The sequence below is a fragment of the Elaeis guineensis genome, chromosome 5 (assembly GCF_000442705.2).
Source record: "Elaeis guineensis isolate ETL-2024a chromosome 5, EG11, whole genome shotgun sequence".
In the NCBI taxonomy this organism is placed as follows: domain Eukaryota; kingdom Viridiplantae; phylum Streptophyta; class Magnoliopsida; order Arecales; family Arecaceae; genus Elaeis; species Elaeis guineensis.
This window is the reverse complement of record NC_025997.2, coordinates 22993141-23008772: the sequence shown is the minus strand read 5'-3', so window position 1 is coordinate 23008772 and position 15632 is coordinate 22993141. Positions and strand designations below refer to the sequence as shown.

The 15632-nt window shown below is 37.7% G+C and overlaps 1 protein-coding gene across 1 annotated transcript; it reads right to left on the bottom strand.

Moving 5' to 3' along the window:
• Positions 1-14100: 14100 nt before the first annotated feature.
• LOC105045171 (RING-H2 finger protein ATL5-like) lies at positions 14101-14550 on the bottom strand. Its single transcript, XM_010923343.1, has one exon. It carries the CDS (start codon positions 14548-14550, stop codon positions 14101-14103), a length of 450 nt encoding a protein of 149 aa, XP_010921645.1.
• Between the last annotated feature and the right edge of the window lie 1082 nt (positions 14551-15632).

Here is a 15632-nt window from a genome sequence, read left to right as displayed (position 1 = left end):
ATTTAAATATGAATCCAACCTATTTATTAAATAGGTAACCCTATCCGATTCTATTTAACCCATTTATTAAATAGGTTAAATTAGATTAAATGGGTTAGATGGGTTAAATAGGTTAAACATATTGGATTAAATGGGACAAAATAGGTCGAGTAGATTTTAAACATATTGAACATGTCTTAAATGGATTAAATAGATTAAATAGGTCGGGTTAAATGAGTCAGAAATAAGTTAAACAGATTTTAAATAGATTAAACATGTTAAATGGGTTAAATATGTTATTTGACTCAATCCAACTTGAATATTAAATGCATTAAATGGATTAAATGGGTCAGATACCTAAAATCTAAATCTGATCTAAATATTAAATAGGTTAAATGGGTTGACCTGTCTATGATCCAAATCCGTTTAGTCTAAATCCAAATTCTTTTATAGCGGGTCGAATATGGATCAGGTTACTAGGTCGGATCATATTTTGCCGGTCCTACTTCAACTTGATCATCCTGAATTCCTCCAAAGAATGGAATGTCTCAATTGCCACAGCCTTATCAAACTCCAACTTCTTCTCCTATTGGCTTGCCGTGGTACGTAGACCCTCCACCAGATGGACCTCAGCCTGATTTCAAGCTCTAGCAACCTTTGCCTCTAGCGACTTTGACTTTGGCTTTTAGAGATTGGACTTCCTTTTAGGTGATCACCTTCATGGCCATTACCTTGTTAGAGGCCTGGGCAATCTTAGCCTCAACCTTGGCCTTAAAAGCTTGGGTTCTGGCTTCATCAGAAGTCTATCGAGCCTCCCTTAAGACACCTACAAAATGGTCCATATGGTGGATGAGCTAAAGAAAAGAAAAAAAAAGGAAGGTCAATAAAGAAAAAGGAGAAAAGAAAAAAAGAAGAAAAGGAGGAGCTTCGAACCCGCCCAGAAGAGGGAGTCATAGGAGTCCTTGATGCAATATCCCAGACCCTCCATGTTAAGAGCATCGACATCGACCGACGTAATCATGGCCTAAAGAAGATTTATGGGCATGCGGTTATTTGTGAAGCCCGACCTCTGATCTTAGGCCCCCTGACCAAGCTAAATTGGGGGCCTTTGAGGATGCATGACAGGAGAGTCGGCTGGCTATGGAGAAATGTGTACGGAGATCCGAGGGGTTGATAAACCTTAGAATGATGAAGACGCATGCAGAAGAAGGAGGAATTGGTTCCACTAGAGCCAATGATTTGAGAGGAGGGATAAGCTAAGCCTCGGAGGAAGCCTCGCTCATCAGGGTCAGACCACCAACCGGCATCTGAGAGGCCTCAATAGCGGGTTAGGTGAGGATGGCCTTGGCTCGCCCCCACTTAGGTGCAGGAGCCCCAACCAAGGACTTACTTTCTCTTGGTAGTGCGACACAAGGCTTCAATGTTCTCGGACTCATATCTAAAAAATGTGAGTATGTTGGAGAAAATCAAAGTGAAATGTTAAACAAAGTTGACTAACTCTGAGGATTGGTCGGGCTCAACTTTATATAGCATCTCCTCGAAAAGGAGTTTAGGGAGAGAAAGAGCAGCACAGTAGAAAATGATGAGCTTAAAGACCTCCTCCTCGATGTCAGAGAGCACTAGAGCCTTATTCGATGACCTTCGAGGTCGACCCTATGATGTGTCAAAGTCCTAGGGCTGTCTGGTCAAAATAAAAAAATAACACTCATTCCAATTGTAGACCGAGGAAGGAGCACCTTGAAAGAGGCATCACCCAATTTGAGATGAATCATACCACCATCTGATCTTCTTAGGGTGTTCCTTAAATAAGAAACACATCCAAAAGAGGTGGATGGTTGGTTCCACGCTGAGGAGGAGGCAACAAGCAATAAAGGGTATTATTAGGCACCATGAGTTCAATTCAACACAACAAAGGGCCATCTGGAAAGTCCTAAAGAGTTCTACAATGAAAAAATGAAGAGACAGTTTAAGGTCAACCTTTAAGGACTCTTCGTAGAGTCCGATCCGATCTCGAGAAGGTAGGCTATCTGATCCTCGAGATCCAGTTTAAATTTTGAAAGAATTTCATATTTAAGATGTAGGATCTCTAGATCTTCTTAGGTGAGGATGGAGGCCACTTGAAAAGAGTCGAAGTTGGGCACCTCCTCGACCTTGGATCTCTTCGAGGAACGGCCGACTTCGGATGTAGAGTCCTCATCAGTCGGGTCACCAATGGATGTCCAGATGATAGGGGATGAGCTCGAAATACTCATCCTCTAAAAAATTTGAGAAAAAATGAGGGGAAGGAAGAAAAACCAACCTAAGAAAGATGACTGAGCAACTCATAGACTTGACTTTAGGGTTGGAGTTTTGAGCTCAGTCACAGTCGAAGATGATTGTAGTTGTCGATGACGATCACAGAAGGATTGCTAGAAATCACCTAAGTGCTCCACCCCTCTCTTAAAATAGTAGAAGAGTAAAAGTAAAACTGATCTAGAGCAAACAGTTCCTATTTAAAGGAACTCGGATGGCTCCACTTTGGCGGCGGTTTGTCTAGCCACCGTCAATATTCACCAAGTAGTAGTGCTCGGTTGGTTGCAGTAGGCTCATGCGGATATGACGATTCGATAGGTCAGATGGGCAGATTCAAATCATCAAAGGCACCAATTTTTGACATGTGTCGATGCCTTGGAAGACACCTTGAGTACAATAGCACGTCAGTTCGACCTCGAAGACCTCGGGCTCATACTCTTTTTGACTGACCTTAGCCCAAGCTCAGGTTTGAAAGTGGGCATCTATTGTAGATCACCACCTTGATCTTAATCGACTGCATCCTCGGCATCTACCAAGGACTCAGACGGCTCGATCCTCGGCAGGTACAAAAATAGCAAGAGGTCAATCTTGGCTGATCTGAAGGAGTCAAATGTGGAACTCCGATCCGATTTACCTATGAAACTATTACCTTATGGGTGGTAGCTCAGATCTCGGCCATGACCAAGGTATTTGAAGGTTGGCCATAACCGATCTGAGGAAGATCAATCATAAAAGATAGCTATCTTGATTGGGAAGGAGTCCACGACCTCCATGGCTATGGAAAGTCTGGATAAGGAAAGAGATTGCCAAGACCAAATCATGTCACAGATGGAAACTCACAGCTGGCTCCATATTGTAAACACAGGAGCGATCATGGCCGGCTTGATCCGTGCATAATATTCAGGAATTGGTTAGTCCTTTGGGCATGTATGACTCCAATTCTCTCTTTATAAATAGAGGGAAGTGGGGATCTTAAGGTAAGCTTTTGAAAAGTCTCTCTTTCTCTCTCTCTCTTTATTCTCCATCTTCCTACTAATTTGAGCATCAGAGGGTAATGCTCTGATCAGGACCTTTTGCAGGTCTTGATCTGGCTCCTGGAGTTCTTCACCTATGCACAGCTCCTCTACTTCGGCTGAGGGGACCGTCTCCAGCTATCAGGCACGGGATTTGACAGCAACAGGCTGCATATATTCCTTCTCCAACGTTGGAAGAGCCACCAGCTCTAGTCTGGTAGTGAATGTCCGCTTCATGGCTTCCTTTATTGATTTCAAGTGTGGATTTTAAAAGTAGAGAAAAACCATGTTTCTCGACCATTTTGCTTTAGTTTCCTCGCCCATTGTTTTTTCTAGAGGGGATTCAGAGTAGGCCAAAATTTGTCATCGTTGGCTGAAATTGGACAAATGCAAGGTGGCCTCTTATGGTGCGGTTCAGCCTTGGTGCCTGGAGATGCAGCTCGGAGCAGCGGATTGGAGAATGGCTTCTCTAGTCACACTATTTCTCAAATAGGAGACGTGATTTATATGGATTGTAGGATATGATTCATGGTAGCATCCTAAATGGATCATGTTGGAGTTGCGTCAAAGTCAACCCAAGCTGTGATCCAATGTTCACGAGTATGAGTGTATGGCCCAACCGAACCTGAGAATTTAATGGGTTGGCAACGAACTTCTCCAAACTTGGAAAGCTAACGAGAAACGTCCAGGCTTGCCACCTTCATGATGAAAGGAAACGCTTTCCTCATCGAGCGCAGAGGAGCCGGTTTCTTCCTTATTGGAATACCATAACCATTCATTTATGCTGTGGCGTTCAAGCAAGTATTGTGTCTCCATTTTGGCGATGTTGCAATTTGAATATGTATTTTATAAAAGAAAAATTAGATTGCCTCATATATTTTTAGCATAAGGCTAACGAGCAATAGAAAATAGGGAAGGAACAATAGTGCATGTTGAGCCCACCAACAAAATTAGTCTTGAAGGCTTCATTAGAGCCATTCATGTCTCACATTGCCATGAAAATGAGTGCAGGCGGTTCTCTCATCTGCTCTCATTTCTTTGAACTCTCTGCACATTACAGTGAAAATAGTAAAAGGCGACGCTATAAAAGATATTTTACGACGCTAATAAGCATCGGAAATAAGCTTTACGATGCTTCAAAAAGCGTCGCGAAAGCGTCGCTTATGTAAGAGTGGAGACGACAAGTACCGACGCTTTTTAAAAGCGTCGCAATATTTTCTAACGACGCTTTAAAATATTGTAAAATTAAAATTTAGTAATGCTTTTTAGCGTCGTTAATGACAATGCATCCTTCACCCTTTTCGAAGATGCTTTTCGAAGCGTCGGCAGTTAAGTCAATAGCGACGCTTATAAATATCGTAAACAGTCTATTAATGACGCTTATAAGCATCGTTACGTTTTTTAATAGAAAAAAAAATATACAAATTTTATATACAAAAAAAAATACATACATTTCTGTACAAAATTATATCAATTATTCAAACATAAACCTGTACAATCACCACCATTTACACCAAAAGCAAACTTTAATAGCAAATTTAACCAAACCAAAAGACATTGTTTTATATAAATAAAAACAAAGTACTAATCGTCCATTACAATCAAGAGTAATATAAATAAATATAAGACTACAATAAAAAGAAAATGATGTCAATCTGCAGGTGGATGGTCGTCGCTGTCTCCACGTGACGTGCCACCGTCTCGACGGGTGCTTGATGTGCCAGGAGCCTACAAGAAACATATGAAAAGCTTGATTTGCATATCTATAAATAAAAATATATAAATCATTAAATTAATATAAAAATATATATTTAATAATATGTGTTTACTTGAGATGGGCCATACATCTCTAATAAAGATGTAAGCCGATCAATCTGTCCCCTCATGGCCTGCATCTCGGCACGGCTCTGTCGCATCTCCTCCATCTCAGCGGCATGACTCTGTCTAATCTCCTGTATCTCCGCCTCGAGTCTGCGGACACGTGAATCTTGAGCATCTACTGTAGCATGCTGCGTATATCTACTAACCTCAGATAACTGAGTGGGGGTGACTCCTACTCCATAACCCCTCACTCGGCCGTAGCGCTCTAGTCCCATCAACTCTGTGAACACCTCGGCCTTGATACGACTCTGCTGCGTAGATACTGCGGACTCGTCGTCATACTCCGTAATGAGAGATGTAGCCCTCTCCTATATTTATTTTGAAAACAAGAGTTATACATTAATGGCTAACAAAATTAAATTAAAATCATTGCAAAAAATAGAATATTAATAATGCCGTACATAGAAATCTCTCGACTCATCTCGAACAAAAGTACCATCCTGATGAGTATGAGCCATCTGGTAAAACTCCACTTTACCGGGTTCCCTCCCATGCTCATCCACCTACATAAATAATTTTAATTTTAAGCAAACAGTTATAATAATTTAAAAAAATATATGAGTATCATGATACAGACATGGTCCACGATACATAATGATATTAGTTATATAAATATTTTAACATAAAAATTAGAAGTTAATTATGAAAGTTTAAGGAACATACAAACTCCTGTCGGAGTCGTGCATAACTCTTCGACCCCGATGTACGAGGAACAGACTGAGCTGCTCGTGCAGCTCTACCAATAGCAGAATAAGTCTGTAAAATAAAGTAAAAAACTTATTATATGTATAATATATAATATACAATATAAATTAATATTTTTATAAAATATTTAAAAGAAAAGATAATGAGCAGATAATATACCTGTGCCCTCTCGGAGAACCAATAATGAACCAACTCCATCCATTGATGAGGAGATACATCAGGAGGATAATTCCTAGCAACCTCCTCCTCTGTCATACCCTGTCTCATATAGTCCCTCTTCAATTGTGCTCTATATTCTTTCTATTTACGGTTGAGAGACTTCATTACAAAATCATGAGTGGATGGAGGGAGAACAAACTTGCTCTATAAAAAAAAAATTAAATGAAATAAATTATATAAGTGATTAATAATTAATATACAGTATGAACATCAATTCATTACCTCTATAACTCGGAGGAGCTCAACTTTGTACGTTGGAAGCATGTCATTCCATTTTGTATAGCCCAACGGACATAGCTAAGGCCTTCGAGCAATAGTCCCCAAAAATGAAGTCAATAAGCAGGCAGCTTTCTTAATTGGCTGACCTAGCTGATTGCACTCCACAATAATTCTCTCGCCCTCACGCATCTGCCACACATCTCGTACTACTATGGGTCCGCATCTGGGGCGTACTCTCCCAGATCTGTCTGCAAAAAATATATAAAAGTAACGATATCATAAATATACATAAAATAAAATAAAAATAAAATTACATGAAAGACAATATATACCCTGCACGTGTATCTCATCATCTGGCTGATGAACAGGAGGATCGTGCTGTGCTAATGATGAAGAAGGACAGGGCTCGGAATGCTGTGCAGCTGAACTAGCCTCAGGCTGCTGTGCTGAAGAAGACGTACTGGCCTCTGTTTGTGAAAACTGGAACTGCACACCAGCATATCGTCCCCTGCGACGCATGATGTCACCTAGCATTTATATAAATAAAAGGTAGAATCAGTTAATATATGGAGTAAAATAACATAATAATTAATACAAATTATATACATCATAAATAATTATTATCAGTAACAATAAAGCAGTAGTGTTTCCTTCAAATTCTGTCCTAACCAACGTCGTCGTGGCATTTAAATCATCAGCTGGCACAAAATTATAGGACATACATTGTGTATAAGTGTCATCGTCATCATCCTCTACTTGGTTTTCCATATCATATAAGTCTCTAGATTTTATTTTGATGACAGTAAACCAATCTTTATCTTTTGCGTCTTGTACATAAAATACTTGACGAGCTTGAGATGAAAAAATGAATGAATCATTCTTCAATAACACACCAATGTGTATCAACCTTAAAAAATTTACAAGTGTAAATTCATTTTCATCTTGTTTCAAACCTCTTGATGAGTTTATGTCTACCCAATCACATCTAAACAATACTACTTTAAATTTTGTATAATAATCCAACTCATAGATATCTTTAAGTGCACCATAATAGGATTTTTCATCCGCTTCCACCATAACACTGCTATTCTGTATTTTTCTAAATTTCTCCCGTTCTCTAGTATGAAATTTAAAGCCATTAATTATGAAACTGTTATATCTATTCACAATCTTGTTAGGTCCTCGAGCAAGAGCTATTAGTTTATTTGAATTATTTCTCTCCATCATCTTTGATACCTAAAAAAATGATATGAAGTGCTGTTGAGTTATCTGATATTAAATATGTATCAAAAATTAATGTATCCGACAATTAAATATAAATCACACCTGATTCAAAATTCACATAGGAAATAACTCAACCAATCATCGGGGTTCAATCCTTGCATTAGGATGCATGTTATGATTGGCTCGTCTCTGATAAATTAAAAATTTACTGCATAAAATATAAATATATCATTTAGAACATTATATCTAATATAAAATTTAAATCTTGATGTCATGCCTTAAATATACTAACCTACGATGGTCAGATATTATGTCACTATGAAGTAACACATAACGATGTGCTTGTGCTAAAAATTTTTGATCAAGTACAATACTTTCAGCTCTTCTCAAGAATTTTCCAGCAGTTGAGAACTTATACAGTTCTGCATTCTCCACAAAGTCATTATGCCGTTGAGGTCGACTAAAAATAGTCTCTACACCTTGAAGATATCTTGAACAAAATATCAAACATTCATCCGCAATATATCCTTCAGCAATCGAGCCCTCGGGATAGGCTCTATTTCGTACATAATCTTTAAGATGCATAAGATACCTTGAAGAATTAAATATTTATTAAAATATCAGTATATTATTGTTTCTAATAAAATTATCAAAAGATTTAAGGTTTGCAATAATACCTCTCAATAGGATACATCCATCTATAATGTACCAGTCTACAAACTTTAACTTCTGAAGCTAGGTGAATGAGCAGATGTACCATAATAGTAAAAAATTCAGGAGAAAAAATCTTTTCCATCTGGTAAAGTGTAATTGCAATATCGGATTCTAACTGATCAAGTTCCCGAGGATCAATAACTTTGGAACATAATGCCTTAAAGAATGACGATAATCGAAGTACAATTGCAACAACTTATTTCGCAATGATGATCTTAAAGCTATTGGAAAGATATCTTGTATCAATATGTGACCATCATGACTTTTAAGATTTGAAATTTTCGATCCTTTAGATGCACACATTGTGAAATATTTGATGCATATCCATCAGGTACTTGATACTTTTTAAAACTTCCAAAAAATTATCCTTTTCTCGAGCAGACATTGTGTAACATGCAGGAGGCATATAAATTCTATCATTAGCAAGCATTTTAGGATGAAGCTCCTGTCGGATATCCATTTTTTTTTAAATTAAGACGTGCCTTCATGTTATCTTTGCTCTTTCCATCAAGGTTTAAAAATATTTCAAGTAAATTATCATAAATATTCTTCTCTATATGCATGACATCAAGATTGTGTCGAATAAGATTATGTTTCCAATAAGGTAAGTCAAAAAAGATACTTCATTTTTTTCATAAATATTTACTGGGCTGTTGTGTAGATGCTATCTGTGTGTCTTCCTCATTTTCATCCTCGAAATAATTGTTTGGATCTTGAAATACCTCTGCATCTATAGTACTGATACTGACTTCCTCTGGTAACCCTTCGTGCATTGAGCTTTCAACATCATCTCTTTCTCTTTTTTTAGAGGACTTTGAGTGCTTACCATAGCTGTAATTGATGCCATCTATTTATCTATGACATCAGTTCAGAAGGTGGAATAGGGGCACATCCCAATTCTATAGTACCATCAAACAAATCTTTCTGAAATAGAAATGAATGATTTGCTTCCAACCATCGATGATGTCCCATGTAACAAAATTTACCTCCATGTTTTAACCAAATTGAATGTGTTGAATCTCCACAATAAGGACATGCGACCCATTCCTTTGTACTCCAGCAGATAAATTGGCATATGCTGAAAAATCATTAATAGTCCATAACAAAGCTGCCCGTAGTTTAAATGTTTGGCCGTTGGAAGCATCAAATGCATCAATACCCTCCCACAACTATTTTAATTCCTCTATTAAAGGCTGTAGAAAAATATCAATATCATTGCCTGGACCCTTATCTCCTGGAATAACCATTGACAAGATAAGTGATGATTATTTCATGCACATCCACGGTGGCAAATTGTAAGGTATCAAAATGACTGGCGAAGTACTGTAGGTAGAACTCAGGGTCCGAAATGGATTGAAGCCATCAGAAGCTAAGCCAAACCTAACACTACGAACATCAGAGGCAAAATCAGGATGCCTATCATCAAATACTTTCCATTGAAGACTATTTGCTAGATGTCTCAATATTCCATCCTTTGTACGTCCTTCATCATGCCATCTCATTGATGAAGCTGTTTTTGATGATGCATAAATTCTTTTCAATTTAGGTATAAGAGGAAAGTAATGCAATACCTTCGTCGGTTTTTTTTTACTCCGCATTACATCTAATTCATTCAGTACATCATCTCGATCTTCTTTTTGTGTTATCCATCTTGAAGATCCACATACATTGCATGACTCTTGATTAGCATTTTCACCCCGATATAACATATAATCTTTTGGACAACTATGAATCTTTTCGTATCCAAGATCCAATTCCTTTACTACTTTCTTGGCTTCATAATACGATGGTGGTAAACGAGTACTTTCTGAAAATGCATCCTTTAATATCTTGAGCAGCATGATAAAACTCTTTCCAGATCATCCATTCAAATATTTTAAATAGAATAAATGTACAAGAAAAGAAATCTTAAAAAATTTCGTACAATCCGGATATAATTCTTCATCTGCATCTTTCATTAAGGTGTGATAACGAGCTGTCTCATCATTAGATATATATATAGGCTCTCAACATGCATACGTTCCGTACGCGTACATCCATCAAACATCCCAACTGTTTCTTATATACTTTTGGATTCTCCTAAATTTTGAACACCAAGTCCAAAAGCATCTGTGATCAAACCCCTTATATCATCATCTCTTGCAGAATTGTCTTGTAGGCTAGTGGATCCAAAATGAGTCAGGGGTTGGTTACATGATGATGGAATATAGATTCCTCATGAAAAATCCACTCGGTATAACCTCTTAAAAAATTATTCCATACCAAATGTTCTTCAACAATTTGTGGATCTAAAGAAGAACTATTTACACATTTCTGACATGGACATAAAATCTTTCCATTCAAACTACTTTTCTCCATACCAAATTTAATGAAGTCATGAACTCCATCTAAATATTCTTTACTATTCCTTGATTTATTTATCCAACTTTTATCCATTGTAGGATAAAAATGATCGAACTTGCAACTTATCTAAAAATAAAAAAAATTATATAAACTATATTAATGTAATGAGTAAAAAATATCAGTCATTTCATAAAATTCAAAAAAATAACAGCTATTGTAGTTCATTATATAACTTGAAGACTCAAAAATACATCTAGATATGATAAGTTTACATAGTAAATGCTTGCTATCATCAACTAATAGGTAAAAAAGGTCCTATCCCATTCAGAAAATATATTAATTCTATAGATCAATTACAGTAATCAAATGATATCCAACAAGAGCCAAAAAAAATTTCGACAGTATTTTCTCTTAGTTCTCCCGTATAGGGAGAACAAAAAGAAAATACTGTCCGAAATTTTTTTCGAACCCTCAGCATACCATTTGATTATTGTAATGACCTATAGAATTACTCATATTTTTCAAACTGTCCATACTGAACAATCAATTGACCAATATACATAATTCTTTTATCCGTACAAAAATAAATAAATATACGGATACAATAGAATATGTACAATAATTAAAAGATGGTTTATGGTTCTATGCAATATAATTTTTTTTAAAATTAATTCATAATTAACATTGCCTGGCATCTTTCATCGACCTGAGCGCGTAGGGCTGGATGCCTTCGGTGCCAACTGGGACCAAAGACCCGAGCGTGCAAGGTCGAGACCCAATTCTCATGCATGTTAATTAAATATTGTGCACTATGTCATAAATTTTTAACAACTAAATTAGATAATTATTCGATGGAAACCAAATAACAAAAGAATCAACAAAGATATGCTCTTAAGTAGGAGGCTTCACCATCGACAATAGGCAATTGAATAATTAATATAGAACAGGAGGAGATAAATCCAGAAATTACACCATCTGAGTTACCTTTTGACGGTTGGACACCATAATTAATGGATGGTGAATAATTGAGTCGAACAGAACTGGATAAAAAATCTGAGGGATGTCGGATCCGTGCAAATATATATTTAGTTTCGATTGTAATGTTTCTAAATGAATGCATAAATTTAAATCCCTAGCTTGACGAGGATGCTAGAGCTTAATTATGAGCCATGTGCAGGGTGGCATAATTTTCTAAAGCAACCTTCAAGTTCTCCCAGAAACAAAGGTTCAAAGGAAGATAAAAGGCAGTACGAATATTGCACAAGATAGTAGAAGTCTCATACTCACTTGACAATAAGATATCAAATAGCAATACTGAAAGAAGAACCTAAAATTTAGCACATTCATATCCCAATGCTATCATAATAAGCCCCTCAGATTTTCATTCCTTCTAGCAACATAAAACTTCCAATGTTTCCAAACCCATATACCTTCTCACCCTTGCCGCACCGAATTCTAGCACTAAAGCGTAGGAAAACAATGACCAAATCAAGAAAACAGATTTACACATCAAAAATATCAAATATTTTGGGAAAAAACGTAAAACTGAATATTTTATTAGAGTTCTTAACCTAAGCGAAACAAAATCCTTTTTTTGTTCCCACACCCATTTTCCCTCATTAATTCATGCCACTATTCAATAATTGCAACGCCAAAAACAACCAATCAAATAGATAATGTGCATTCAAATGCAAGTTCCAATCTTGCTCAGTACCTGTGAATCACGATCGAGACTTCGGGGACTGTGGTCGTAGTCGGTGCTCGACGGCGATTCCAGCGGGTGGCGGGCAGGCAGGACTTGGATGCTGTCTGGGCTAGGGGGCCACGGTCACAGTCGGCGCTTGATGGGGATCCGACACAGGGATTGTGGTGGCCCCCTGGATTGCGATCCAAGCACTGGCAAGGGATACCGATCGTCACGATCCGAGCGGTGGCAGATGTGCGAGGGATGGAGTGCGGGAGGGCCGGCAGTGGAGAATTGGCGGAGATGGGGTCGGCAGAGATGGAGGAATGGGTGGGAGGGGGCGGCGGCAGATAGATTAGGGCACGGGAGAATGGCGGTATTAATCGAACCTATCGATGCTTTTTAGCGTCGTTAAATAATGACGCGAACAAACGTCGGTATTTTTTTTATTTAACGATGTTTCTGCTAAAAGCGTCGGTGTTGAAAATGCTGAAATTTTACGACGCTTTTAAGCGTTGTTGAGAAACGATGCTTTTTAAAAGCGTCGGCAGGTCAGCACAACCTGCCGACACTTTCAAAAAGCATCAGCAAAAAATGGTCACTAACTCCCCTTTTACTTCAACCTGCCGACACTTTCAAAAAGCATCGGCAAAAAATGGTCACTAACTCTCCTTTTACTGTAGTGGCAGAATGCTCCTCATGTCAAAATTCTTTGAAGTGTTGATAAAGTGCTCTAATTTTTCAAGCATGGCCATTTATGATTTGGAGCAATGATTATTATAGGACGGGCCTTGCATGATACCATGCAAGTCCTATCCAATGGTTGCTGATACACCATTCACAAAAGACCATGATTGGAAGATTGGACCTTTATATTGCCTCTGCCAGAAGTAACCTCTTAATCTTGCACATCTCCAAAAGTTTCTCCCCATTGATATCTTAGGAAGAATTTGGATGCAGGAAGATTTATTGGCCTAATGACATCTTCTTGGCAGTAATTAATTCCATGTTAAGCAAATACATATATATCTGGAAGCGGGAGTAGTTTTGGGTGAGTTTGAGAGCGTCTTTTTTTTTTTTTTTTTGTTTTTTGAATGAATGAATCAAACAGAGGCAGGATAAAAATCAGCAAAGCTGATTTATAATCAGGATAATGGAATCTTAATTAGGCTCCTCTGAACATCATAGAAAATATATTTAATTTGATGTAATATCGGGAAGACTTCTAACTTTCCAACAATTTTTGAGTAAAATGGTATATATACTTGTTGGAGAAAAATAAGCACACATCAATCACATGCAAGCACTTAATTCGACTACATTTCATTTATTCAGATTCCAACTTAATGAGCCCCACAGACTTTTCTTTTCTTTTCTTTTTTTTTTTCTTTTTTTTTTTTGAGAGATAGAGAGAGAATCATCCCCACAATTATTCTCAAGAGAAGGGGGGAAAGAAACTGATCCATCCAACCATCACAATCTCTATACAAAGATCATATTAAGTAAGAAGAGCTTACATAATAAAAAAATAATAAAAGCATGCAGGTAATGAAGATCGCATGAATCAATGCGAAGATTATAAGCCTAATTTCTCTCTCTCTCTCTCTCTTCTCCTTTTTTCTTTTTTGAATGAAAAGGCAGGCATAGCCTACGTATACTTTGTTAATTAAGCATATGAAATAGATTATATGCCCAATGAAGCAGGTGGAATTAGCTCCCTCCTTTTTTTCCTCAGAAAAAAAAAAAAAAAAGAAGAAAAGAACAAGAAAAAAAAGATTAGAAGCCAGCTTGAGAATTCTACGTACATGGAATCCATCTTGAAAACCGTTAAACAGCCGTCTCGGGCGTTCCAAATTCAACACCGCTTCGACAGAGCGGGCAGGTTGAGTGAGCGTTGAGCCACACATCGATACAATCTCTGTGGAAACCATGGCAACATCTCGGGAGGAAACGACCCACCTCGCCGTCCTTGAACTCCGTCAGGCACAGCGAGCACTCCATCTTTCCTTCATGATCAGCTGTGGAGTAGACGAACACCGGCAGCGATGAAGGGACCGCCGAATCAAGCCTATTATCACCGGTGGTGGTGGGGGTGGGGTTGGTGCTAGACTCTACTTGTCGATCTTGCTGGTCCTCATCGCAATGGCGTTGGCCGCAGAAGCAGCAGCACAGAAATACGTACAAGGCACAGATAATGCCTATTATTTCTCTACCTCCAACGTCATGGTCGTTGGAAGGGCTACTGAAGCTCGTCTGGTTGTATAAATTCTGTATCATGGCTTCTTGTACTGATTTTAGGGGTAGGGGATGCTCAACTGGAAGAGCCTCTGAGAATTTAAGAGGCGAGGAAAATGACCTTCCTCGGCCATCTCGTATCGTTTTGTATGGACTCCGAACTGGCTGACATTGGTGGCTCCAACTGGACAAACTCCAACTGGCATGCTCTGCAGGCGCGGTTTTGCCTAGGTGCCTAGAGCCTTGCAGCTCCAAGGACCTTTGGGTAGGATTGAGCGGCTCCATGAGCCTCACCTGAAAAGAAATAATAATAATAATAATAATAAATAAATAAATAAATAAAAAGAGTGGTTCCATCAGCAACACGGCATTAGGGTATAAACAAGCTGAAATGCTTGTTAAATTCGGTTTATTTACTATTATTTTTAGCTCAATTTAAGTTTAATTTCGAACCGGATGTAAGCCTACGCAAGTAGCTTGTAATTCTTAATCGAGCCAAAATTAATTTAAGCTTGAACCAAGCTTCATTCAAGCTTGGCTAATATGAATTAACATTTAATGGATTTAAATATTAAAACATATGCCAACTAAGGTCATTTTATAAAGCAAAAGTTTAGGAAAAAACATAGAAAATGCCATTAACTATTCTACCGCACATAGAAGTCTTATTGAGCTCAGCTTGAACAAGCCTAGTTTTTTTTCTTTTTTGCTCGACTTCGATTTTTTTCAAGCTCGAATTGTTGTTCAAGCTTGGTTCATTTAGTTTTAATTATTCTATTTATTTTGCCATCTCACACTACATGCATGTCTAATTGGACATGATTTATGGGAATTATTGTAATGCTTCATGGTAAATTTGCAAATGGTGATATTGGATTTAAATTAGATCAAAAATTTAATCCCAATTTGACTTGAAGATTAAAAGAGGAAAAAAACTTTTGATGGCATTTTATGATCCAAATGGAGTCACTGCATTGATCTTAGATCACTAGTGATCCTTATCCAAGATAATTTGATCTTCAATGATCTAACACTACCATATTTGGCATTCTATGCTCTAGTGGTTAATGATCCTCAGATAAGCATAATTAACTTGTTTGGTATGCCATAGAAATCCAATATAC

Bases quoted from the DNA above. Each gene is read 5' to 3' on its own strand.
- LOC105045171 (XM_010923343.1), bottom strand. From the start codon at position 14,550: ATGATACAGAATTTATACAACCAGACGAGCTTCAGTAGCCCTTCCAAC.